The following is a 27,042-nucleotide window of genomic DNA, read 5'->3' as shown; positions in this document are numbered from 1 at the left end:
CCATCATCTCTTGTATGGCCTATCCGTGTGTACTAATAAAGGATATGTAGTTGAATATCAGTCAGGGGGATAGACGAGTTATAGGATACTTCACATCTACTTCGCTGTTTGATGTATCTATCTAGTGGAATAATCCAATTATAGTTCATATGGAGCGCATTTCGATGTCGTATCATAGTCAGATATTTTGCCACTACGAATATCATAAAAAGTAAATAAATTGCTAATGATACGATTGCTAGATATGTTATCTTCCTTAAATCACCGCTTACCACGCTATAACCGACCAATCTATAAACCAGATAGACCTAGCTCACTTTATGATTACTCGAGAATACTCCAGTCCTTCCAGCTCCAAAGTTTCTCCTTCCATAAAGCCGTGAACATATCCTTCTCCTAGCAATACCTTTGCTGCCGATGTGTCATCATCGCCTCTTAACACGTGGAACAAGCTCGCCCCTTTTAGTAGCCATATCTCATCCCCCTTTTGAGTCGAATGTGGCGACAATCCTAAAAGGCCATTATGACTACGAAATAAGGCTTTGCCTTTTTGGCCCCAATGTGTAGGGGAGATCATAGTCCGATATGCGCAATTAGAACGTAGATCCATAAGCATTTTGATACAGCCATTGAGATCTCCTAAAACATTACTCAATATGTCGTTGAACTCTCCGACCGTTGGGATCGAGGAGTGCGGGCATCTTGCTTCTATCCCCCCCAATACCAAGATTAGCCTTGTTAGCAACTCTTTATTTTCGTTCCTAAGCGCATCCAGAGCGATTCCTATGAGACCGGCTTTGACGAATTGGGCGAAGTCTTGTGCTGTTTCTTCTGGTGCAGGGAACGCCGTGTCCGTTCTTCCAGCGATGAGAGTCCTCCAGAGCGCCTCAATCGGCGATTGTCCGTTTGCGTATGTATGCGGTAAGTTAAGACAAACTTCCAAGATAGAGAGGAGGCCCGATTCAAAGAGGACAATTTCTTCTACAGTATCTAAGAGGCACCCTTGAGACTCTAGCTCATTGCCCGCCGACTCTAAGTGTAGGTATATGTCTGAGAATGAGGGCACTGTCGACGACCGGCTACCAGCGTGGAACTTCCTACCCTGATGCAGATCAAGCAAAGACTCTACAGATGCAACAGCCCCAGAGATGTGGAAGTGTGGCATCCAAGACGGTAGGTCGGACTGTACTCGACAGCTGAGATCCGAAACATACGAAAGCATGTCCAGGGATCGCGTCTTCCACAACAATAGCTGTGCAGTACGTAGCATGACTTCCGTCGTCTGAAGAGAGTAGTCCGCCTTGAGCCAGATAGGCTTGACGTCTATCTTAACCGCATATGAATTAACAAATGCGGATAACGCGAATACTCTGTCGCGGGGATCCGTTGCTTCCAAGAAAGCGGATGAAAGGAGGTAGCTCTGCGCAAAATCGTATAGCTTTTCTTCAGGGTTTAGGAGACTGAACTTTGGGTCGTCGTTCAAGTACTCGGTTCCCGATAAGCGAATCTCGCGATGGAATGTGAAAGTACGTGCAATCCTCGCCGTTTCCCGTTCAAGCCCGTGGAAGTTCATCCCATGCCACTGTGCGCCGAAGACGAAGCCGACGAAACCATCCAAGTCCTTCCAGTTGAATCGTAGGGGACCGCAACAGACCAAATGCGACTGGTTGAATACCATTTCTTGCACGATCCAAATGCGAGCAAACCACCTTCGAGACAGAAACCTCACAAGCGCCTTCCATGAATCCATACTTCTTGGGGTGAGGTGATATTTTTCGTGGAGCTTCTCGTCGTCGTACAAGTTGACTACTCCCGCTTCTATCCCGCCATCGGGATTCGCCGAGATCAAGTCCAATCCGATATTTCTAAGGGCAGGCGTGTATTCAGACAAGAGCGAATGGGCCTCATGCGCATCCTCGTCGTCCTTCCCCAGCCACACAACGACATTATCGGCATTGAAGTAGATACTAGTCATGAGGGTAACCTGCTGAGCCCGCTCCGCGAGGTCGCTTTGGTTAATACAGACGGCGTCTACCCAGAACAGCGGCGGGGCAATATCCGACTCCAAGTAAGCATACTGAAGGGCGTCGTTCAAATTCATACCAATCGGCATACGTCGGCCGCTGCAAATTATCGCGTGCGAGTAGTCATCTTCGAATTTATCGAGTATGGGATGACCCCACGTGTAGGATAAGGCTGAGTACTGAGACTTGACATCTTGGACCTGATGGACCTCAAAATCAAATACAAGCAGCTGCTCAGAAGTGTCCGCTGATTTCTCTGTTCCCTTATATCGTAGGAAACGGGCACTCTTGGCAGGCAGCTTCTGATAGACTTGGCCCAACTGCGGTCCTTCTTTGAGTGATACATATGGGTTGATCGACGCGAGAGGATCCATATCGGCTTATCCTCGAAGGTAGTAAAGGGGTTAAAATGGGAAGATTAACACCGAGTGGAATTGTACGACTTTACTATCATATATATATATTGAATTCTGATGATATATTAATGCTACCTAGGTATACTGTAAAAACGCCTAGTCCCATGGTCCCTTGGCGTACTCTCACATGCGTTCAGCTGAGATTGTTCGTTAGCGGCGATTCACGTTCAGCTCGGCTGTGAATCGTTAAACATAGCCTCATTCGGTAGAATCGAAGCCGCTAAAAAAGAAGCATGTGTTGAACTTGCTCAACCTAGAGTTTTGTCCTGCGTTGATTCGTAAGAAGAAATCTAGTGTAGTGGCGTATGTTGATACCAACCGGAGTAGGGTTGAACAAGCGTGTCCAGGGACGGTTTGACGGAAAGACAGTTAGGTTCCTAGTTTCTTCAGATGTGGAAGATGAAACCCGTCATTGTTAATGAATAGTATTATATAAAGTGCGCAGGTTGGAAGTTATAAGGGACATGAGAATATACTCTGTTTAGACATTATCTTTTTAGTGTGTAATATTACCTTATTTCATCATTACCTAGATGCCCTGAGGAAAGCCTATGAATTAATATTGAAAAAAGAGATTGATGGACGTGAAGAATATTTGATCAACTACCTAGGTACCTATCTCTATAAATAGTAAATAGTATGACTATTCGTCGGAAATGTGATCTTATCTTAGCGACCTAGGTACCTAAGGTATAAGGTTCCCTCGCCTGTACAGTCAACCTTTTAATGGCTTAGGTTAGGTACCGCACATGCTGTACATACCTTAGGTACCTATTATCAATAAAATTATTTCGCGTTAAACCGTATAATAAACTATTAGTCTTATGCAAATACCCCATATAACCTCATCCCACCACCTAAATAACCATTTATTTTAAAATAATTATAATAAATCCAATTTTTAAATAAAATAAAAATAAAAATTTTTATTATAATTTATAATTTTTAAAAATTAATATTTAATATACCATTTATATACCCAACGTATATTTTATATATATTTAAAAATTAATTTAATTAATTTTTTAATAAAATTAAAGTTTATTAATTGCCACATTTCTTTTAATAATTTAATAATATATATAATATTGTCTTTAATAATTTATAAATATTAAAATTAAAGTTTTATTTTATATATTTTCCTTTTTAAAATTCTTTAAATATATTTAATAAAATTTAAATTAAAAAAATATAATAATTATTCAATTATGTAAATACTGTATTTTTCTAATCAATTTTTAATAACCCAAAATTTATAAATAAATATATTATTTTAAATAAAAAGATTCTTAGATTTATAAAAAAAAATAAAACTTTTATTTAATATATTATAATAAAATTTTAAGATTATATTACCCTTTAATATTTTAAAATCCCTTTTATATATTATTAATTAGTTAATACTTCCTTTATTAAATTATAACTATATTATATTTTAAACTATAACTAAAATATTAGCTTTTATATATTTTTTTTTATTTATTAAATTATATTAATAACGTTTAAACAATAATTATATTACCCATTTCTTAAGATTAACTAAGTTATTTTTAATAATAATTTTATTTAAAAATAAAATCTGTAAAAAGGCTTATAATTTAACCTTAAATTAATATTTTCATATAAAATTTAATTTTTAATAAACATTTTTAAAAGTTAATTTAATACATTTAACAACTTTTTATTTTTTTAAATTTTACTTTTATAACTATTATTATATTATAAAATTATTAGTAATTATAGCTTTATAATTTTATATCTTTTAATATATTATATAAAGCTATTTATAAACTAAATTATATAATTTAATACTTTTATAGCCTTTAATAATATAATCTTTAATCTAACATTTTTTAAAATAAAAGATATAATTTATTTTAAAACGTTTAATTTATTATATAATAGTTTAATATTTATAATAAAATGTTTTAATAATAATAATCTTTATTATATCTTTCGTTATAACCTTAACCATAAAAGCTTTAATTTTAAAAGTAAATTCTTAAGTTTTATAATAATTACTACTAATTTTAAAACCAAATTAATATAATTTAAAAAATATTTAAGGTTATAATGGCTATTAAAAATAGTTATCTATATTATTATACGGTTAAAAAAATTAATATAAGATATGGGGCGTCTGCATAACCTTGATAGGTTACTGTACCATAAACTTACTCCCCTTTACCGCTTCTCTTGCTACTGCTTCCAAGGTTTGGTTTCCTAGCATAAAGAATACCTTTATGTCCGCTCCTATCTCCTTTGAAAACCAGTTTTTCAAGTCAATCGCCACCAAGGAGTCGATACCATATGTATGAATTGGTTTTGTTGGGTCAACGTCTTCCTCTTGTAGGCCTAGAGTATGCGCGATCTTGGCCTGTAACCACCCCGTCACCATTGCTGAGGCCTCCTCTCTCGACGTAGCCTCTTTCAGTACCATAGCATAGCTGATGGTCGTTTGCTGGCCCGGTGATTGCAAACTGCCCGAATCCAGGCTGAACAGCTGTTGGAATAATGGTCGGTGAATGGCATGATGAATATCTATGCCCTTTGCACGTATTGCGCCAGGTGTCTCAAGTCCGACCAGAATTTGCGCTTTATCATGCGATAATATCGGCAACGCAGAGTCACAGTAATAGTCTAACAGGGCAATCAGTTCTTCCTGGTTAATATCCATAAGATGTCCAATGCGACGCATGCTGGCAAGTAGGTCCGCATTTTCCGCGACGATGCCTTCGGAGGCCATCAGCCCTAAATCGATGGATATTGCTTTCTCGCCGAGAGAAATGCGGTAGTGAGCGAGCGCGTCTTTGAATGTGTTGCCAGCCGCATAATTGGCTTGTGCACGTCCTCCCAAAATACCATTCAAGGAAGCAAAGAGTACGAAGAAGTCGAGGCCACAAGGAAGTACAGAATGCAGATTCCAAGAACCCTTCGCTTTAGAATTTGTGCCAACGATCCAGTCACAATATGTCATGTTAGGGAAAAGATTATCCTAGAATATTAATTGTTTAGTAGGTACCCCGACAATAAATTCCAAGTGAAGAATACATACCCTGAGAGCTACCGTTGCTTGGATGCAACCCCGGATTGGAGGCATGGTCTTTTCCAAAGGCTTAAGGACATGCTTAAGTGCAACTAGGTTGCTGATATCGACGGCGGGTGTCACAACACATATTTGCCTCCCCTCGAGGTATCTGATAAGATTTTTGGCTTCTTGCGATTTTACGCCAGATCGTGAGAGGAGAATGAGGTTTCGTGCCCCGCGGTCAACCATCCACCGTGTAATACTCCTCCCAAGTCCTCCTAACCCTCCACTAATAACGTAAGTGGCATCGGGATAGAGCTTGCACCGGGGAATTGTCTTGACATCGGCCTAAGAACAAAAGATTAATGCTAATTATTTGCTCGAGCAGCATTTCTCAACTTACCATAACAATAGTATCCGAATTAATCTCGATAATATTTTTACCTGGCGCATCTAAGACTTGGAACTGATGGAAGGCTTTTCCGGCGTCGGCCGCTGAGAAAGTTCGAATTGGCTGTGGTGGCCGAAGTCGTTCATCAAAGGCTTTTTTCATTGCCCGTTGGAAGATATCGTGAGCTAAGGTCGGCCTCTCCTGCAGTAGGCTAATCATATTGACTAATGACCTTGACGTATTCAATGGCATAGCAATACCGGAGGATCTGTTCAATGAACTGGTATCAACAAGTCGACCGGAAGGTGACAGACATGGTATAAAATCCACAGTCTCACCTGCGCCGTTTGCCGAGAGCGCCCCAACAATAGCGTCAACTCCCTGTCCTTGAGTACACCGGTTTATCTCAAGAACAATTGTAGCGTCGCTAGCACAGAAAATATCCGCTTCCGGAATTTGAAATTCGTCGTAGATGAACTTTCTCCCAAACATTGAGCTGGTAGTAACAAGCACCCGTGCACCTAGCCTTTTTGCCGTCTGGATCATCATCTGTCCTACACAACTTGCCCCTTGATGAATGAGCACAGTCTGACCCCTCTGTAAATTTGCTAGGTTGACAATGGCTTGGTAGGATACCCACATTGCAGTAGGCAATGATGCAGCCTCGGCGAAATTCATATGCGACGGAATAGCGACAATGGCACCTGCTTTGCCTCTGATGATAGACCGCGCTGAGGCTGTCGAAATGAGGCAGACCCGATCGCCGGTCTGAAATCCGGATTTACTTCCAGCCTCTATAACCAACCCGGCACACTCGGTGCCTATGTCAGCTTCGTTAAGCTGGCCATTGACTATTAGATAGTCTCTGAATGTTAACCCTATGGCCCGTACTTGCACCATAACCTCGTCATCATCTAAAGGCTGTTTACGTGAAGCATCTTGTTCTTCGCTTTCAAGCCACTGGATCGAATCCAGGCGACCAAGCTCACCTTTGCAAAGCTGAATACTTGTGTTAACAGTTAATTGACACTCTTTCAGTTGCCATGGTAGGTTTGCCTGTTGAACGATAGTATCCATTTCGACATTTTCCGAAATGCGGCATATCTGGAGAGTATTATGAGTAGCAACATAATTAGTTTCGACCTTTTCCACCGGCAAGTTACGAAGGTATCCCACGATCTTGTAGATGGTTTCAGTCACCTGGGTAACATCATATTCGAAATCTTCCAAACATAGTGTAACAAATTTATAGTCTGAATCTTCAGACATTAGGGTGCGGCCTAGCCCATGGGCAAGGTGATGTCTGGGTTCAATTCTTCCAGGTGGCAATGCTTTGGTGACCCATAGGACTGTTTTGGACCGTACCAAAATAGCTTGAAAGCTAGCATAATCTATTTCCGAGATATCCTCAAGGAAGGTCGCGTCTATTTCTTCAAGGAATATTGTCAAAGAGGACTCAGGAATATTCGCTTTAGCAAGCTGTGCCAGAGAGCATCGTTTCCATAAGAGATGTTCACTTTTAGATAGCCCAGTCTCGAGGGCCGTTGCTATCAGGGATTGAGCCTCTACATGGTTGTTCACAACAAGATTCACCTCACACAGAGGCTGATTTATTTCGTCGTTCTGGCTCTCAGCAGTCGAAATGAGAATACTGCTATCTCGACAGTATGGTTCTTCCTGTCCTGGGATGTTCAAATCTACACCGGAAAATCCTCCTTGCTTCAAGAGCATGTCCCACTGCTCAACTGTCAAGCATGGGCTGTATGGTGACCGAGGCTCGTAGTCAAGCGGGTCCCACCAACCCTTCAAGAGGCCAAACGCAAAGCCGACAGGGATCGCATCTGGACGTGTTGTTTCAAAGAGAAGCAGCTTGCCTCCAGGTTTGAGGAGTTTTCGAATGTTTTGAATCGATTCAGCAAGTTTGTTTGTTGCGTGGAGTACGTGTGAAGCAATCACTAAATCGTAGCTACCGGGCTCAAAGCTTTGTGAAATTGGATCCTTCGAGATATCGCAGATTCGAAAATTCATGTTTGGGTAGTGGAACTTTTCTCTGGCTTGATTGAAAAATCCTGGCGAAATATCCGTGTAGTCATACTTTGCCCATTTGTTCACGCCGTTGCTACTCATTGATTCCAGTATGCACATCGTTTGACCTCCGGTCCCCGCACCAACCTCCAGAATATTCATCCTCGCATTCTTAAAACATAAAAGGTCGACGTACCGGGAGGCAGGATAGGCGTGATGGTGGTTGGATAACATCTTTTCGTAGTATTTGTTGGCTAGTCCTTCTCGAAACATAAAGTCAAGAGGGTCAATCTGGCCATGGAGCATCTGAATAACTTGTCGGCCGATCTGAATAAAAAAGAAGCCATCTATCCCCGAATTTTCTATCTGCTGGTTGAGTTGATCTCGAGCTTCGCGATCATCCAGAAGTTGCAAAACTGATTCGTATGTTACTAACGACTTCCCCGTATGAAGCCGACGTTGTTGGTGCCGCATCCAATCGATGTATGAGTCCAGATGTCGCTCCAACACCAGATTTTTATCCTGGCTAACTTTTGCAAGGGTCTCCTCTATGAAACATAATATGGCGAGGATCAGTGAGCGATATGATTTCACTGCATCATCGTCCTGCTTGGGTCTATCTCGGGTACAATATGCTAGAATTTGCTCGGGAGTCATCATATCGTGATCTGGTTTCCAGATCAACCTTGCACAAAGCCTACGCGGCTGTATAGCTTGGCTTTGGCTAGATGATCCTACGCTGATGAAAGATGTTTCCAATCCTTCCATATAGATAAGTGGATTACTCTCATCCATGGCAGATGCAAGCACATCAGCATAGCCACCACGATAGCCAGAGAACTTACACCTGGCGGCAACTGCAATATTCCCTCGGTGTAGACCTTCGGTATAACAGTCAATCCATATTGTAGAAACGTGGACCGGCACCATCGTAGGTAAGTCCCCTCGCCGCTGTGCTAGTAGGGCTAGTAGTAAAGGTTGTGCGAGGGCGTTTAGGGTTGTAGGATGAACAGCAAAAGACGGGGCAGTCGAGCTTATATTCTTCGACTTCCATGACTCAGTGTCGACTTCAGCCGTAACTTCGCCTAAGCTGCCTAGCCGCAAATGACGAAGATTTTGGAACGTCGGCCCATATTGGACTTCAATACCGGCGGGCATTTTGTAGGGATCTACTTCGGCTCCTCCACAAGCCATTTTAATATTCCTTGCCCAGTCACTCGGCATACCATTGCGTTTCCATGGCCCGGAGGAGATGACTCGACTTCGGTCTTCTGCGTCAAGAACGGCTCGAATTTTTCCGTTGCAGCATTCTATGTAACTGCCATTTTCTTGGACAAAAAGTCGGAATGTAGACCATATTGTGGAAGTGCCTTGGAGTGGTCGTGATATTGTTAATTGGGTTTCAATACTGGCAACCTCTTGAGGTAGGCTAATGGCGTGCAAAAAATTAACATTTTTTACATGGATTCCGTGGAGTGGATCAATGAGTTGTCGGAGGCCTTCGATTGCCATGGCTATCATCCCAGCTGCGGGAAATACTATCATGCCTCCAATTTTATGGTCTTCAAGCCAAGGAAGCTCGTCTAGTCTGATAATGTTACGCCACTGGGCTATATCTGGATTCCAGTCCAAGCTGCGAGATCCGAGTAGTTCATGCCGGGGAGCTCCTCTAAATCGAAAATTTCGACTTAAAGAACTTTCCCGCCAGTAAATCTGGGAATGGTTGAACGTATATCGAGGCAAACCAGGAGTTAGGGGCCTAGGGCATTCCTCAAGCCCGTTTACGCTTAGTAAATCCACGGGATATCCAGCACAATACAAGCCACCTGCCATCTTTAGTAGAGAGATAACGGCATCCTCGCCACGAATAAGTGAGGATATATACGCTGGCTTCCTTACGCCGATAAAAGCCTGTATATTCTCGCGTATAGAACTGCGGAGAGCGTGGTGTGGACCAATTTCGAGAACATGTGTCACGTCCGTATAATCCAAGGCTGTCCGTTCTCCTAGCCGCTTGCGCGGTTTTCGATTGATCATTGTCAGAAGTTTGGAAAACGCGGCCTCAAAATTAACAGGAGATGTCAAATTACGAACCCAATACTCAGCCGAGATGAGTTCTGTTGCCGTCGCTAGATCTCCTGATACTGAAGAAATCATAGGAACATGCCCGGAGCTCTGGCCAGCATCAAGATCCTTAATAGCATGAGTATATTCACTCTTGATTCCGTTCATGAAGTGGGAGTGATATGCCATTGGGATTGGTAGAGCTCGCGCAAAGAAACCATCGGCTTTAAGCCATTCTTCGAGGACGGCGAGCTGTTTAGCGTTTCCGGTCAATGTAATGTTTTTGGGGCTGTTAATACAGCCAATCTCAACATCTGATCTTCCATCAATGCCAGCTAAGCGGTCAATATACTGTTGCACATCATGTTTCGCCATGCCCACAGCCATCATACCGAGGCCTTGTACTCTGGCGACCAGATGAGACGATAGTTGACCCCTATAGTAGGCTACTTTTACAGCAGATGATTTTGATAAAGCACCCGATGAATATGCAGCGGCAATTTCACCTGAAGAATGGCCCATGACGATTTTGGGAATAACGCCTAAGCTTTGCAACAAATCCACGAGAGCAATCTGTAGGCATGTGATTAGAGGTTGGCTGTAGTCTGGAGAGTCGACTGGTATGCCATCCTTCCCGCAATTGACTGTATCAAGGAGGGACCATTGGCAGCCTATCTGTTTCAAATACTCTGCACAGTTCTCAAGACTATCTCGGTAAACCGGATAGGCAAGAAGTTGGCGGCCCATACCCAGGTACTGAGACCCTTGCCCTGTGAAGACGAAGGTGATTTGGGGATTATTGATTGAACCTTTTATTGGCTCGGGCGATTCGATTTCTTTAGACGAGATAGACTTTTCCGGATCGATAACCGCAAAGCTTCTCCAAGGAAAGTGACTTCTTCTGACAACTAAGTTATAAGCCACATCATCCAACTCAATTGTATCCTTGACGAGATACTCATGATAAGTTCTAGATAGCCTTTCCACACCTTGGCGGTCAGGAGCGGACCAAATCAGAAGTTTAGGGATTATCATCCCAAGGTTATCCAGTATATTGCCGTTTCTAAGTGTGTCTCTCCTCAGAGTAGAAGGCTTTATCGTTGCTGGGATTTCCTCCCTGTCTCTATCGTAGCCATTTACCGCAACATCATTGAAGATAAGACCAGGCATACCGGAAGACACACCACGAGCGTTACTCGCAATGTCCTCCCCATTGTATGGTAGCTTACTGAGATGAGTTCGATGATCTCCTCGAAGACCCCTAAGCCTCAGATAGTTGTAAGCATCGTCGAGGATAGCAACCGCATTAGTGCCGCCGAGGCCGAACGAATTTACCTGCCACAAAAGAGCAATTAGTAATAATATTATACATGATATAATAATGACTTACGCAAGCCCGACGGATGTCGACCAATGGCCAAGCAATGGGATCTGTTGGAAACTACAAATTTTAGCTCTTCTGACCGATCCCCAGTTTCTGCTAACTTACTTCTAGATGTAGGCGCTTTGAGTCTATCCGCTTATTAAGAGTTTTAAACCCTGCGATTGGGGGTATCACTCCATGTTCTAGTACCAGTATCGTCTTAATGATACCAGCCAAGCCACTGCAACCTTCAAGATGGCCAATGTTTGCCTTGATAGCACCAATATATAACGGATCATGTGAGCTCCTATATTCCTTAAACGCTTCTCCAATGGCATTTCCTTCAATGGGGTCACCGACTGCGGTACCTGTAGCATGTGCTTCAAAGAATCGGGTGGGTTCCATGTCAATATGGGCTTGTTGGTAGGTCCTCGTGATAAGATTGATTTGCGCAACCTGACTCGGTTGGGTGATACTTTGAGTCTTGCCGTCTTGGTTGGATCCAGTGTTACGAATCACGGCGCGAATGGTATTTCCATCTCTCAAAGCGTCATCTAGCCTTTTTACCACAACCATAGCAATGCCTTCGCCACGTGCGTAGCCATTGGCGCGCTCATCAAAGCTCCAGCAGCGGCTATCACTGGACAGAAAATTGAAATCCGACATGATCTTCATAAAGTTGGGATGGTAAACTAGATTAGCTCCCCCGACAAGAGCCTATGCGAGGTTTTAGCAGTGAGTTTGATGGCTAAACATGATTTGCCGAGGACTTACCATAGATGAATTTCCAAGGCGCAACTCTTGACATGCAAGGTGAAGAGCGATTAGACTACTAGAACAGGCTGAGTCTAGGTTCATAGATGTCCCTTTAAAATTGAAGAACCAGCTTATACGATTCGCTAACATTGCGGGCGAGATGCCCATTGCGGCATGTCTCTGCTCCGCGTCATAATCTTGTTGTAAGATACTTAGATAATCGTTCGTAAAGCAACCAGTGTATACTGATGTATCCGAACCAGTACATTTTTCAACGGGGATACCAGCTGATATAATGTCAGATTTATACTATAACATAGATCTAATCTTACTTACCGTCCTCTATAGCGTGATATGCGATCTCAAGCATTCGCCGGTGTTGGGGATCCATACATGCCGCTTCTCCTGGCGTTATGGAAAAGAAAGGTGCGTCAAAAGTCCCAAGGGCTTCTTTGACAAAATGTCCACCACGGAGAGGTAGTGTACTTGGACGGTTTCCGTCTGGGTGGTAGAAGGCATCAATATTTAGATGATCTGGAGGAAACTCTGAACTTGTAGACCTCCCTTCACGGATAATTTCCCAAAAGCTTTCAACCGAAGTGGCCTCTTGGGGAAACTCAAAAGCCATCCCGACGACAGCCAGCGGAACAAGTTTGTCATCTTCAACAGCTTTAGATGTCTCAGTTGTCATGTTGAAGGATAGGTACAATAAAACCAGACAATATGGAATTTAACTTAATACGAACAAGGAGGAAACAATTTCGGATGAACTAGATGTAACAAGAAAGACCTTCTATACATGTTATAAAAGGCTCTCTTGTATTAGGTACGCTACCAAGTGTCTTGTGTACTTGGCGTACAACAGGTAACAAAGTGTAAAAATACATGTGGTTACTGTCTAATTTCATTCATCATCCTTTGTATCACACCAGACATCGAAGTAATCTCACTTATACCAGAAGGGATTCCATGGCCGGCATTATGCAGGACCTCAACACGTTGTGTCTCGACACACATAGAGACCAATGACCTGCTTTCAGCGCAATTATGTATGTCTCTAGGGCTCCAGGCGTGTACAGTAGGGACACCAATTGGATGAAGTTTTCCGACTGGTCCTACATCCTCTGCCTTGACCCAGCCCATTCTACCGTGCCGCAGCTCCATGGTGTCTACAGGAAGTGTGCTGCAAATAAATATTGCACTCCGTATCAATTTGCGAGCCGCAAGCCAACTTGGGTTATCCGCTTCAGAATTTTGAGGTTGTAGTAATAGCGTTGCTGCCATTGCGCCACCCATAGAGAAGCCCATGATAGCATCATAGGGACCATTCTCTAGTATATGAGTGGCGAGATTATCAATGGCGGTGAGAGCACTCGCCGCCGATCCGTCAAAATACGAAAGACACTCCTGTTGCATCCCAAAGATGTTGGTGACCGTCGGATGAGGGGGGCATGGGTGATTGCCATCAACAAAATCGTACTCGTAGGATGTTACTGAATTCAGTTGGTGGCGGAGGGTGGCTTGCGAAAAATGTGTTAGCTGGGGTCCCATTAGGTCGCCGATTACCGGCTGGCCTCTAAAGGTAGGTATGAAGCAGCTGACCGGTTTGAGCCTCAAATATCTAAGGCATAAGGCATTCTTATCAGCTAAGGAAAACAGCAGGGAATAGCCTCCGATTAGAGCTTCCACTAAATATTCTAATATGGACCATAAGACTCAGATAAGCTAAGGAGATCACAGATCTTTCAGACAAAAACACTCTAGTTAGACTAGAATAGCAACATCGTCTTTCCAACATCCCGTAGTGGCTAACTTATGGAACCAAAGGTTTCATTCCCACAACTGTCCATCTTCATCGTGGAGAACGAATGAGAGGAGGCGTATATGTACGACATCATACGCCTCCACAAGATCTTCGGGCACAGTGTCTCGGATGTCCCATCGCCGGAAGCGGATATTGCCCGGTAACCACTCGACCGGCGGGGTGGCTTGTAGTGACACATCTAGACCATCCAATTGCGCCGTAGATGGCAAGTTAGCGCCTAAGCTTGTGAGCCAAGCTCTATTTAATGATAAGCCATATTATCGGTGGGGGGGTTTGGGGGCGTCAAATCTCACCCCGTCCCAGTGCCGACGTCTGCAACACGGAGGTTGGTGTTGGTTGTAGGAATCTGAGGATGTAGCACGTATCCAAAAAGTTCTGTCCATTGATGATGTTGGAGATTAATCCTGTTATGGCCGCAGAGCGGGCCACTCATGTTAGTCCTACTTAACATATAACTCGAGGCTAGCGTTGAGAATCACCAACCGATTATTATCGATGTAGTCGCGTGTAAAAACATAGTTTGGTATCGGTGCCATGATTGGGAAATACACAAATTTCAGCAACGGTTATGTGTTCTCGGTATTGAGATCGGAAGATGGTCGTTCAGGGAGTAGAGATCTATATAGAGCAGCTATCAAAGAGAAACCGCAACAGTAAGCCACGTACACACCGCAGTCTTATAACTAACGGATGGCCCCTGCTCGATGTCAAGCCATGCATGCATCACAGATAGGTATCGTATAAAACTAAAGGAAGTATTGTATACATATGTATAGGTACATGAACCGTAGGGAGTGAGCGTAGTTGTTGTCCTACAAATTCAGACAGTCAACCAGGCTAGGATTTCGACCGTTGAAGCCTCGTAGCCTTCTTAGGACTTCTTATCAACAATATGGATTCACAGCCCCCATTCTCGAAAAGTTTGTGGCATAGCTCGAATCTAAATGACTAGATGAATTCCTTGCCGGTTGTATTCAAGCATTCCCCCTAATTTATTTCCACGGGCTCATTGTTTTCATATAATTAGTTCAGTCTTACAAGCAATACACCTATCATCATATACTCTACCAAAAATCCAAGTCAGTTTTCGATTACTATGATATCTACACTTCAGTACTTTGTGCCTGTCATGGTAGGTCTGGTTCTGCACTGGACCTACTTTATCCATGGCGAAAAGGATCTCCTAGCGGCTACAATTGCACGCAAACATATCCTTGCAGGAGCCATAATAATGTATCTCAAGTACCAATATGAAGGTCTTCCAGTTATACAAGCTATTTACGAGTTGATAAATCTGAGCAGCATATCAATATACCGTTTACTTCTATCACCCTTATGTGGCATTCCCGGCCCGTTAGGTATGCGTATCTCAAAACTCACCCACGTGTGGGCCTTGATGGATCCAAGGAAACAGAACTTTGATGAATTACATCGTCTAAGAAGAAAATACGGCAACGTTGTACGTACGGGTAAGTAAATGAGGATCATTCAAGTTATCTTTCATAGCAGCAGTCATTAGCCATCAATAATCCTGTTACCTTATAATACGACCTCCTTATTAATATGAACTTTTTCAAGGTCCAAATGAAGTTACATTGTTTGGGTACGATGCATATCACAAAGTCCACGGGCCCGAATCTAATTGTGGGCGTTCGACATACTACGATATTTTACTGGGCGCACGACAAGCTCGACGAAAACATCAAGGCAAGAATGTTTATCAAGCAATATAACATTTGAAGAAACTGACATAGCCATCTAGCTTCATACACAGGACAATAATTGTGATCGCAAAAACATCATCGGTCTCGTTCTCAGCTATGCTATGAAACATGGCGGTGTCGAGAAGAACTGGAATTTTGTCTTAGGCGACTTCGTTCTTGTTGTTGCAGCGGGCAGGTAAATTAGCGCACTCCTTTATTTGCCTTGACCTATATTTCATATTTTCTAATTCTCATAGCGACCCTGTGCGCTTGGTACTTTCAAATGCGGTATATTATCTCTTGCGCAACCCCGAACATCTCGCCAAAGTTAGGCAAGAATTATCGTCTATCGACATATTCGACTACAACTCTTTACAAAGTCTTCAACATTTGACAGCATGTATTTACGAGACATTACGACTCCATCCTGCTGTCCCATCCGCAGGCTTACGCATGGCACCAGAGCAGGGAGTTACTATTAATGGTGTCTTTATTCCTGGTGGCACAACTCTAGTAACACCTCAATACAGCTTGCATAGAGGTACGTTATAACACACGTCATTACTTGTAGAATAATGCTTAACCCTTGAATAGACGAGGACTGTTTCCTTGAGCCGAATGAATGGATCCCAGAGCGATTCACCACAAAGGCAGAACTTATTCTTAATAAGAATGCTTTCGTCCCTTGGAGTATCGGTAAGTATTCTACCATAAGAACTGAGCTGTGGAAAGACGAGGACATATGTACGGACTGATTCTAATCATCTCTAAATGAGTAGGTAAAATGTCATGCTTAGGAAAGAACCTCAGCATGATGGAAATTCGTGTGGCTCTCGCATTGTTATTGACGTATTTCAATATTCATCTGGCTCCTGGTGAGGATGGTACTGAATTATTCTCACATGCAACTGACTTCTTTACAACAACACCAGGGGCCTTCAATGTTTTATTAAAAAGCCACATGCCACTAACAAAATAGAGCATAAGAGTCATAAGAGGATAGTTACCCAGGTACATCATATGCTTTGTGTATTTTTATGCTATAATGGCTTTGCTTTTCTTGTCGGCCTTAGTATTAGGGTTGCCTAGCACATGTCCATCGTATCTATTCGATCTATATCGGGGGTTTTGTTAGAAGAAATAAAAATGTTACGGCGCATGCTCTTATGATGATCAAGATGGTCGAGCGGGTCTCGAAAGGAACGACCTTGTCCTCAATTTGGCCTGAAAGTAATATAAACTTTTATCTCTTTCCATAATATAATAACTATGTGTACGTTGTAACTGCATCTTACGTAAAATATAGTTACCAAGAGATGTAAGCGTTATCATCATCATCATCATCAAGTGGACAACTCTCATCGAAATAATTCGGAAGCTGAACGGAATATATCGCAGAAGTACCAATACCTGTATTTTACGCTTAATATCACTGTATGCAGTTCAGAAAAGTCGCCACAAGGTGTCAACATCACCTCAGAGATCTAAGGGGGCAGATATGACGCGAAGTCAATCAATAACTCGATCCACATAGTGCCATGTAAGATAAGGGGGCCGATATTATCTTTCGCATGTCTAATATTATACCTTGTCTTGCTGTCAACAAGTAGCTAAGGGAACACATCCGCTTAAGGATTTTGTACGTAGATTAGGAGAACTATTTCTCTCCTTTACGTTACACGGCTATAGCACAGGGCCAATAACATCGCAATGACAACACCACATACCCCTTCCCCTTCACCCCGCAAAGCCATTCGGTAGACTCCTACCCTCCTTCTTATCCGGGAAGCCGAAGTTGATTCCAAACGGCGGATACACATAGCGCAGGACCTTGCCCTCCTTGACAAGGCCGTCCGAGTAATCGTTCAGAATCTTCAAGTCTTCGGAGTCGAGGTCGACGATCTCGAGGTTAGCCTTGATGCGCGACTCGGTTACGGATTTAGCCAGCACGGTGGCGCCTCTGGCGACTGTTTTTTTTTGAGTCACGACTGTTAGTACATATCTTAGGTACCCAGGTAATCTTCTTATGCGCCGTCGAGGATCCGATCCATTGTTAGTAGGAGAGAATGGGATGGGATGATGTACCGTGGTAGCTCAACAATATAGTTCCCGGGCTGACGCCCTTCCTCTGGGCGACCTTGGCCACGGGCTCGCTCTGCAACAGCGGTCCACCTGTGCTGCCTAAGGGGCTGTATGCCACAATGTGGATGCCTTTCTCCTTGGAGAAGTCGACGACCTCCTGCTGGGGTAAGGCCGGGTGGTTTTCGATCTGGTTGATGGCGGGCACGACTTCAGCCTTGGCGAGCAGCTGCTCTAGGTAGGGCTTGCTGTAGTTGCAGACACCAATGCCCCTCGTCTTGCCGGTCTTGAGCAGACCCTCCATCTGCTTCCAGGTCGCGACGTGGTCGTGGTCCCAGAGAATATCACGGCTGCCGTCAGGTAGCTTGGGGAAGCGGTCGTCGTTACCGTTAGGGTTCATGCCGACGGCCCAGTGCACGAGGAAAAGGTCGACGTAATCGAGGCCAAGCGCCTTGAGAGATTTATCTAGGCCTAGCTCGACGCGGCTGCTATATGTATTCCACACTTTTGTCATGACGAAGATGTCCTCGCGCTTGGCGTAGCCAGCGTCGAAGGCTGCCTTTAGGCCCTGTCCGACCTCTTCCTCATTCGCATAGCAGTAAGCAGCGTCGACTAGCTTGTATCCATGTTTCAGCGCGAGCTCGACGGCTTTGGCGACTTCACCCGGTGCTGCTTGCCATGTTCCTATTTTGCGGCGGGGACCGTGTTAGTGGACAGTAGCATCTAAGGGTATGTGATACGAAAGAGTGCTGTTCATTTGGGCGGCTAACAATCCGTATGGGTTGAGGGAAGAGCCAAGATTGATATCAATTAGGAATTATGAGAATACAGGAAGAAAAAAGATTTTTGTCTGGTGCTGTCGCGAATATGAGAAGAGGGGGAGGGGTTGGCGCAGATGAATAAACGAATAGACGTACCGAATCCGACAGCGGGGATCTCCTGGCCCGTGTTAAGTTTAAACGACGAGGGCGCCATCGTGATACTGTTAGTATAGATATGTCTGCTGCTAGTTAAATAGTTATACGTCCAAGAAAGATCTCAATTTAAGTTACTGCGAGTTAAGAAAGACAAAAGAGATTTATATTCTATGTGGCATATTCTCATCCGTCTTCAATATACTTTTTGGCGGCTACGTAACAGTATTTATTATGGCACATCCGGCAAAATAGGATGCGAGCCTAGATGTAACTAACAAGGGAACTATGGTACAAAGTAGTATAGATAGGGAGGGGCTAGTTGCGGAATGACCTACGGGCGAACTCCGCTCACGATGCTATAGTAAGTAAGTAACTGGGGAGTCCCGCGGGGTGCTTTCGGATATATTCCTATCTGGTCTTTAATACAATAATATTATAGATGACACATGCTCATTACAATGAAGCAATCTTTCTATCCTTTACTCTTGGGTATGGGATAGGTGTAAGTTGTATGGTTAGAGACACATCTATAGACGATACCGGGTAAAGACATCGGGAAGTTATAACATTTATGGCTTTGATGATAAACCACGAGTAGAAGTAGAATACCTACATCTTCTATCGCCTACTCTCTTAACTATATGCACCTATCCAATGTATTATTATTTATCTATCCAACCAACTAAAATAAGTAGTACAGAATCTTCGATACAAATAGAGACTAGAGTTGATTTATTAGAGAATCTATCAACCTAGAGACAAAGACAAGTACCTACTCCGCTACACTCCACTACGCTGATGATGTCGGGGTAGTCGGTCACCGAGAAACGTCACTGGTCCAAATTTTCGAATTGCGCTCGGGATGATGTGATTCGATTCAAGCGCAGCGACTTACACGTGGACTAAAGTAGGGGGAACCCCGCCGCCCGCAAGGTACGAGACGATAGATCGGGAACCTATGAAATATTGGGAAATTTCGTGAACATGAGCCATTGGAATAATCTCGAATTATTAAAATGAGAAAGATATAATAGTTTCGTGTTCTTAACTAAGATTGTGTTGGAATATTTAAAAAAATAAAAATAAAATAAAAACAACATTGATCCATTGTTAATACATGTGGGGGTACTGTACCTAATTGTACATTGGAGCGAATCTCGGCTGGATTAAAGGCCGAGTATACTCATATCCCTGTAGATTTCACCGATTTCACAGCATAACAATAATTATAATAGATTATGATATCAGAATTTGCTATTCATCATTTCCACCCAACGCATAACCCAAAACTAACCCAGCCTGTTAAATTCCAATCAGGGTAATAATAGGAACCTACTAAAAATCACGATCATACACTAAAGTAACATAAATATGGCCAAGACCGTACTCGTAGCTATTCGGATTCAGAATCCTATAAGAACCAAAACGACATCTCTTCGGTTTGATGGATATACTATGTATGCATGCATTAAACAAGTCGTCGCCACGCACGTCATTATAAATCTACTAAGTGTAGTCCAACTGCTCACCGTCCCCGGACCAGGGGGGCAGGCGGCGTAATAATGTACAAAGTGAAGATAGTAGTAGTACACCAGCGCCTCTACTAAAGAGTACCTCATCTCTTCTTGTCTCGTATGGTCTCGTGTGGTTTTTCTTAACCGGCAATAAGAACCCATAAGCTTTATCTATCGTCAGCAAAACTGGTCTCATAAAATTCAAGAGTGAAGGGAGAGCGGATATATAATAGAAGTAAAATGAATTGTAGAAAGAGAGCGACTCACAGGAAGAATATCATCAGTACGCCAAACATCTTAGCAATCAACCACCGATTACTCGATACACGGGACCAGTATTTGAGCAATTCACGCTGAGCGCCTTGAACATTATCGACAACGTCCTCGGTGTTGGCGTCAATGCGCTGGATCATCTCGCTCTGCTCCGATACCATCTGCGCTAGTTGCCCAAAGATTGACCCTAGCTCGCTGATGGTTTTCTCTATAGCCTCGATGGCTTCGCCTCGTTGCTGGATATATGAGTTCTGCGGTGCCGCCTCCTCCATCATAAGCAGCTGTTGATCGCCTATCGCGGATGGTGGGTTTAGTGTCAATAAGTCCGCGCCGGGCGACGGCGTGCCGCGGTTCGGTGTTCCGTACAAGGGACTCGCAGATTGCTGGAGAGACGACGATTGGGCGTGTTGCGAAACAGAGGATATAAAGTTTTCGGTGCGCGACCGCGATGCCTGGATATTCTTGGTGCGTACCTCAAGTACGTCCTTGAAGTTGGCTCCAACGTCACTAAGTTTGCCTTGTAGCATTAATACGATATTCTTATTATGTTCGCCTTCTTGATCCGCTTTAGGGTGTTGCTGTCGCGTTAACGACTGTAGTCCGCTAATCTGCTGGTTTAGGGAAGATAAGTCTTGTTTTATTCTAACCGAAAGCCATATTAGATATTGTAGTTTAGTAGTAGTAAAGATGGGAGGGTCTATACATAAAAGTGAGCTCGTTAATCTCGATGGGTCGGTCGTCAAATAATGTCTTGCGTTTCGCCAGCTGCGCCAGCTTCTCTAATTTACCCTATTGAAGTGCGTTAGCGAGGGTAACATACACTCTGACTTCTTCGTAATAAAATGTGAGGGAATACCATCGTGGCAGCGATCCCGCGCCCTATCTCAGCGGCGCGCCTAGCAAATTCGGATCTCCGATGCGGTTGCGCATCGCCATTAGCGGCTGCTTTTTGCGAGTCTGTTAAAAGCGACCTCCTCTGCGCGCCGACCTTAGACGAGGCTTGCCGTCTTTGAACTTGAGTGAGCACAGACCGGAACTCAGCCGTGCGGTCTTGTATAGATGCGACGGCCATCCTAACACGTTGTCGGGACGGCTAGGTAGATAGATTATAAGAAGCGCCGTTTTACGCTCTTCGCGTGGATGAAAGCGGGCCGTTGTATGCGAATGAATTAAGTTGCGGCAACTAGTGTAGTATAAAAGTATAGAAACTTGAATAGAATCGTTTGAATGTAGAAATCTGTCTTGATTGTAGACTAAACACAGGTAGAGGGCGTGGTGATGGCGAGGGTTCGGGAAACCCGGATAAAGGACACGGCGTCGGATTCGGAGTGTTCTAGGCGACAATTGATAATTATTTTCTTATCTAGACCGATGGACGGTAGATTAGAGATTTCGGTCGAGACTGATTAAGGTAATATCCGTATTCGATGGGGTTGATGGGGCGTAGACAGGGAGATTTGTTTTGTGGTGTCTCGATTTATTACAGGTGAGATTGTTGGTTCATTTTGTTGGTTCTTTCTTATCTTTAATTTGGCAGTAATCTTCAGCCTTAAAACTCTCCTGAGGCCAGTGTGTTTCTTCTAAGAAATTACAGGGTCAAAACGCGGCGCGCGGCCTTGATCGGTGGCGGTGCATCGTTCCGTGTATTACAGCTAGGAGATACTTTGGTACCTAGGTAGATGTGATGTAGATCATCTTGGCATTATTCTATTTCTGTCACATGTGACATCAACTTTTGTGCATACACTTTGTGCATCTATTTATGCATCCAATTTATATATAAATACATCGAGGTTATCGACACTTATGATCAAAGCTTAGTACACAGCAAACTAATTAAATAAATGAAACCGCAATAGTATAATTGTATAGTTAATATTAACCAGATATCATCTATTTCGTCATAAGTCAAGTAGCTAACTACCTGACTGAACTTAGGTTAGGTTAGGTAGGTAGCTACTTATAAGCAAATAACAAGTAGCTTTATACATATATATATATAACAAGCCAACATTTTCAAGACAAAGACTCTTTTTTAATAATTCCATCTCGGAAAGCAGACACCTTCCGCCGGGGTATGTAGGTAAGTACCATGTAACTAAATCGTAAAGAAAGAGAATAGAAAACATGATATATATATATGGTATGTATCCGCTCAGCTCCAACACACACACAAAAAACAGCATCCATGACAACTCTCCATATTAGCATTTCATCTCAAATGCTAGGTGTAGATATACTCCACCGTCATTCTTTGCCTCTCCTTTCTTCCGTCTTAAATCCATATCATATCGAAGATCATCGAGTAATATCGTCCACTTTTACATATCGAAGTCTCCAAATTCCCCAGCCTCGTACGGATTCCACTCCTGTCCAGGGTACGACGTCGCCGTCATCACGGGTATACCGTCGTCGTCGTCGACATTGACGGCGGGGAGCTCTACAGGATGGTCCACCGCAATCTTCTCCTCAGGCTCCGCAGGTATATTCATTGCGATTGGCCGTTGCGGCGGTGATGGATCCTCTGGCAAGGAATCCTGAATGCTGCTCGCGTCTGCTGCAACTGCAACGCCGACTGCGCCGGCAGCAATTCCAGCACCGGTAGCTGCGATTCCGCCGTTGGTGAGACCCGTGCGACTCTTCTCTGAGCCGGCGTACTTTGTATTCTCGTGTACGTGGACTGGTTCCTGAACTGGGGGTTGAGGCTGGCCTTGGCTCTGTGCAGTGCTATTTAATCTAGGCGTAGCATCGTAAATATCGTCCTCCCCTCCGCTATTTTCCTTGGGATCGTTCGCACGATCAACATTGATATTCAAGCTGGTGTTCGATACCTGATGGTACGGAGATGACCTCGGCGGAGCAGAGGGTTCTGGGCTGACGTTCGTAGCACGGATCGCATTGATGTCGGGACTGAGCGATGTGTTTTTAGGCGGCTCGTTGAGGTTAGTTATCGACATCTTGCTTACGAGATGACCCGCGCCGTTGGGCGTTGGTTGGTTTACAGGTTCCTGGATTGGAGGTGGACTCTGGTTTTGGTTCTGGTACTGGTTCTGATTGGGGAAACCGGGAACCCTTGTCGATGTAGTCGAAGGAGAAAAGGAACGGGCCGCATTGGGTGGAAGTCCGTTTTGCGGAGCACCGGGTTGAAGTACCGGAGGGTGCATGTGTGCACCTTTTATCATGGCTGTAGCAATATGTTGATTAGGCGATCGTTGTGTATCGTCATTGTCACTTGGAGGAGATACATTCGGATCCGACGGTTTGGAGTGGAGACTACCGTTAGGTATTTGAGGACCTGGTTGTCTAGGAGACTGCGCTGTTCGAGCGCTGTCCGGGGCGCTACCCCAGTTAGAACTCGAAGGAGTTTGGGTTTCTGGGTTCTGAACTTGTTGGAGGTTGGACTGAAGCCGGATTTGTGGTTGCTGGAACGACGGGCCGCCGATAGCACGGGACGGAACACCCTGAGCTGGTTGGGGATCGTATCCAGTGTCTTCACGGGGCTTTTGAGGTGGTGGGGTTGGTGCCATATCTAAGAAAGTACCCTGGTCGGACGGTGTAGGTGTGGTAGATTGTGAGTCGGCTTGTCTTTGTGGGAACTGCTGTGGAGGACCCTGGTGGTTTGGCTGCAGATGAGGAGGTAATGGGCCATATGGAATAGGTTGTGGGATAGGACCATTTCGGGGATCCCACTGCTGCGGAAACCCTTGCGGAGGACCACGCGGTACACCAAGAGGTGGAAAGGCCTGAAATTGTTGATTTGGTGGCGGCGGGCCGGGGCGTCCGATGTTGTAAGGAGAGGGGGCCATCATACCCGCGTGGCCATAACCATGTACAGCCTCATAACCACGAGGAATAGGAACTAGGTCATACCGAGGTTCTTGCCCACGTCCAGCTCCGTGCATCATCGGGGGCTGCTGTCGGACAGCGCCTGGTGCTCCTTGAGGCGGTGGCTGTTGGTTACTGACCGGGCTAAGGGGTCCACGTGGGGGGGCGTTGAGAGACTGCCGCGGTGCGTTTGCCGCATTTGCTTGTTGACCTGGTCGTGGTGCTGGAGGGGTTTGACGACCGGTGGGAAACTTTTGAGATTCGGGTTTATTGGTTCTCCTAAAGGCGTCTAGGAGTCTTGCTGCAGCATTCTTTTCTTTCGGCTCCTTTATTGGTTTTACCGAATTAATACTACCAACTTCGGAATCGATACCGTTATCGACACCGAAAAACTTCTCTAGGGTGCTTCGGCTTTGATCATGAGTTGTAGCTAGCGGTCTTCGTAGATACCCTGCACGTGGTTGATCAACGAAGGTGACATTAGGACTCCAAGGTGAGTTCTGCCGCGAATCATGTGGAGAACCACCATCAGCCGAGAACCTACCTTGAGAGTTCCCGTGCAATTGGTTTGGTATCTGCCGATCCTGCGAAGGTTGGGGCCCCTGGGGAGAGAACTGTGCACTTCCGATTGATTGAGGAGTTACTTGACCGGGCTGAGGTGGACGTCCCGGGGACGGATTAGACGACTGGCGGATGTGGCCTAGCTTACCAAGTGTAGGGCTCTGTTGACCAGATGGAAGATGGCTGGATAACCTCTGTTCATCATCCGGACTTTCAGATCCAGGCGTTGAATCATCGGTCCTAGCCGGGTTTGGGGGCGACTGCTGAATAGAATTTTGCGTCGTAGGGGTGGAATTAACCGATACACCATCTTGCTTTGATAAACCGGAGGCCACAGGCTTTCTATTCGGGGTTCGTGCTATCGACGAGGGTCCGCTGGTATTAGATAGATCAAAGGAGGCCGCACGTGGGGGACCGTGGAAGTCCTTGGGAAGTGGACTAGACATAGAAAATGGATCGTTGACTCCGGCTTGCTTAGATATATTTCTCCCACTAGCATCCTGTCCGGTACCGGGTCGTATACCTGCCTGGGATCCTTGGGATGTTGGTGGTCGTTGACTAGGTGAAAGGGGTGACCCGCCTGATGGACTTTGGGAGACTGTTATTTCGGAAGGGCGTTGCATCTGAATTAACTGTGCAATCTCAAGAACTTGGGGCGAAGTAGGCGACTGAAGATGTTCCGAAGAATTTGGCTGGCCTGGACCAGAAACCGTGGGTCTTCGTGCGCCTTGCTGTCCCGGCAAGCCTGGCTGCATTGGGGGATGGCCGGAATACATTGGATGCGGACCAAACTGTTGTCCAAGTGGTGGCATCTGACCAGGCCGGAATTGCTGCATGGGTTGCATGGGAAATTGTTGCGGTGGCGGCTGAAGGGGCATCGATGTCTGTTGATTCGGTTGTCTTGACTCTGATTTCGTCTCCGATGACTTAAATCCTTGTCTATTAAAAAGTCCACCTAAAAACCCATGTTTCTTTTCACGCTCGTCGTCAGTTTGAGGACGTTGAGCTTCAGGAGGTCGAGGGCCACTGGGACTATTTCGTCCAATTATATTAGACGGGGCTGCATATAATCCCCCCTGCCCTTGAGACGGCTGAGGTCCGGTTTGTGTTCGTACTGGACCTTGCATTGGACCCTGCATAGGTCTTGGAGCATATGTATTGCTACTCGGTTTAACTGGTTGGTCATCTTTTGTTCCGTCTTTCGCATTCCCGACACCTTTCATCATTCCCGTGAGCTCAGACAATCTTTTCCTCATCGACGTAGGCTCTGGATTATCATCATGATCAAATGTAGACCCAAGGTTAGATTTGACAGCTGGTTGATACTTGTCATGGGCATGGGTTCCCATGCCGAGGAACGAGACTGCCTTGTCCTTGGCAGATGCGTTATGATTCGAGTTTTGCTGTTCTTGTTCTGCACCTGTGGTCCGGCGGGTTAGACTAAAAAATCCCGAACCTCGCCGGGTACTATTTTGGCCCTCACTGGCAGCGCTTGAAACTGACACCTCATCAACATGGACTAGTTGATAACACTATTAGCTCGTCATCTAGTTTTAGATCTCGTAGACTTACCATCTGGCTCCTTATTAAACCCTACATCACGACCCTCCCGCTCCCCTTGAGCCACGTTATCGTTAGTTCGACCTGGCGGAGGATGACCAACTTGTGGTGGGGTTAACGGTTGCGATTGCTGGGGTTCATGAGGAGCAAAGATATTGTGCTTACGGAATCTCTCTGCCGAGACAGGTGGTATACTGTTGCTATTATTTCTCGACCGCTGTGGTATACCCTGCCCTCTCATTGGCGGTGAGGGCTCTTCAGTTTCCTTATCATATCCGTAATAGCCCGGTTGTTGCGATGGACTATTTGCCCCTGGTCGGGTTTTGTGTTGGATAAGAGGTTCTGTAAGGCGGGATTCCTCTAATTTCCATCGACCACCAGGAGGGATTTTTTGAATAGGGTTACCTTCCATTTGTGAGGCGAAAGGATGACCTTGATTCATAGGTAATGCGCTGGATTGACCGGGTATCTGACTAAATTGGTGAGGACCTACAGGACCTCCCATATGTCCCTGCTGTTGAAACCCGTTAGGTTGACTAATACCTCTACCAGCTGCAAATCCATTAGGACCTGGGTTGAAGCCGTTGGCGAACGCGGGGTGATGCTGAGGCGGTGGTGGTTGGGTGAAGGCCTGTGATTGACTTAATTGGCCGGTTGCCTGGCCGCCTTGTCCCCGGTCGGGTATATACCCATTACCGTTTTGATAATTGATGTCGTC

The 27,042-nt window shown here is 44.7% G+C and overlaps 6 protein-coding genes across 7 annotated transcripts; all 6 read right to left on the bottom strand.

The window, feature by feature from the left end:
- Positions 1–1,032: 1,032 nt before the first annotated feature.
- On the bottom strand, positions 1,033–2,398 carry GL218_07682 (Heterokaryon incompatibility protein 6, OR allele; the record flags this gene model as incomplete). The annotated part of the gene is made up of 2 exons (XM_033584448.1): positions 1,033–1,065; positions 1,130–2,398. The coding sequence occupies 2 exons, from the start codon at positions 2,396–2,398 to the stop codon at positions 1,033–1,035; spliced, it is 1,302 nt and encodes a 433-aa protein (XP_033432574.1).
- A 2,200-nt stretch (positions 2,399–4,598) lies between these two features.
- Positions 4,599–12,758, bottom strand: GL218_07681 (Lovastatin diketide synthase LovF; the record flags this gene model as incomplete). 2 transcript variants are annotated; one of them, XM_033584446.1, is made up of 8 exons in its annotated part: positions 4,599–5,435; positions 5,496–5,816; positions 5,872–8,490; positions 9,784–11,283; positions 11,339–11,389; positions 11,438–12,028; positions 12,086–12,354; positions 12,404–12,758. In XM_033584446.1, the coding sequence occupies 8 exons, from the start codon at positions 12,756–12,758 to the stop codon at positions 4,599–4,601; spliced, it is 6,543 nt and encodes a 2,180-aa protein (XP_033432576.1). The 2 variants fall into 2 exon arrangements, with proteins under 2 accessions (XP_033432576.1, XP_033432575.1); XM_033584447.1 differs by lacking the exons at positions 9,784–11,283; positions 11,339–11,389; positions 11,438–12,028; positions 12,086–12,354; positions 12,404–12,758 and having other exon boundaries at positions 5,872–6,078.
- A 1,139-nt stretch (positions 12,759–13,897) lies between these two features.
- Positions 13,898–14,428, bottom strand: GL218_07680 (uncharacterized protein; the record flags this gene model as incomplete). The annotated part of the gene is made up of 3 exons (XM_033584445.1): positions 13,898–14,129; positions 14,186–14,296; positions 14,376–14,428. The coding sequence occupies 3 exons, from the start codon at positions 14,426–14,428 to the stop codon at positions 13,898–13,900; spliced, it is 396 nt and encodes a 131-aa protein (XP_033432577.1).
- A 2,904-nt stretch (positions 14,429–17,332) lies between these two features.
- GL218_07679 (D-galacturonate reductase) lies at positions 17,333–18,649 on the bottom strand (the record flags this gene model as incomplete). Its single annotated transcript, XM_033584444.1, has 3 exons — positions 17,333–17,562; positions 17,681–18,358; positions 18,592–18,649. 3 exons carry the CDS (start codon positions 18,647–18,649, stop codon positions 17,333–17,335), a joined length of 966 nt encoding a protein of 321 aa, XP_033432774.1.
- A 1,596-nt stretch (positions 18,650–20,245) lies between these two features.
- GL218_07678 (Integral membrane protein sed5) lies at positions 20,246–21,450 on the bottom strand (the record flags this gene model as incomplete). Its single annotated transcript, XM_033584443.1, has 4 exons — positions 20,246–20,270; positions 20,373–21,020; positions 21,082–21,167; positions 21,235–21,450. The coding sequence occupies 4 exons, from the start codon at positions 21,448–21,450 to the stop codon at positions 20,246–20,248; spliced, it is 975 nt and encodes a 324-aa protein (XP_033432773.1).
- A 1,249-nt stretch (positions 21,451–22,699) lies between these two features.
- On the bottom strand, positions 22,700–25,210 carry GL218_07677 (uncharacterized protein; the record flags this gene model as incomplete). The annotated part of the gene is made up of 1 exon (XM_033584442.1): positions 22,700–25,210. The coding sequence occupies one exon, from the start codon at positions 25,208–25,210 to the stop codon at positions 22,700–22,702; it is 2,511 nt and encodes an 836-aa protein (XP_033432767.1).
- Between the last annotated feature and the right edge of the window lie 1,832 nt (positions 25,211–27,042).

Source organism: Daldinia childiae (assembly GCF_008694065.1).
Source record: "Daldinia childiae strain JS-1345 chromosome Unknown Scaffold9, whole genome shotgun sequence".
NCBI classification, from domain to species: domain Eukaryota; kingdom Fungi; phylum Ascomycota; class Sordariomycetes; order Xylariales; family Hypoxylaceae; genus Daldinia; species Daldinia childiae.
This window is presented reverse-complemented; position numbering and strand designations above follow the sequence as displayed.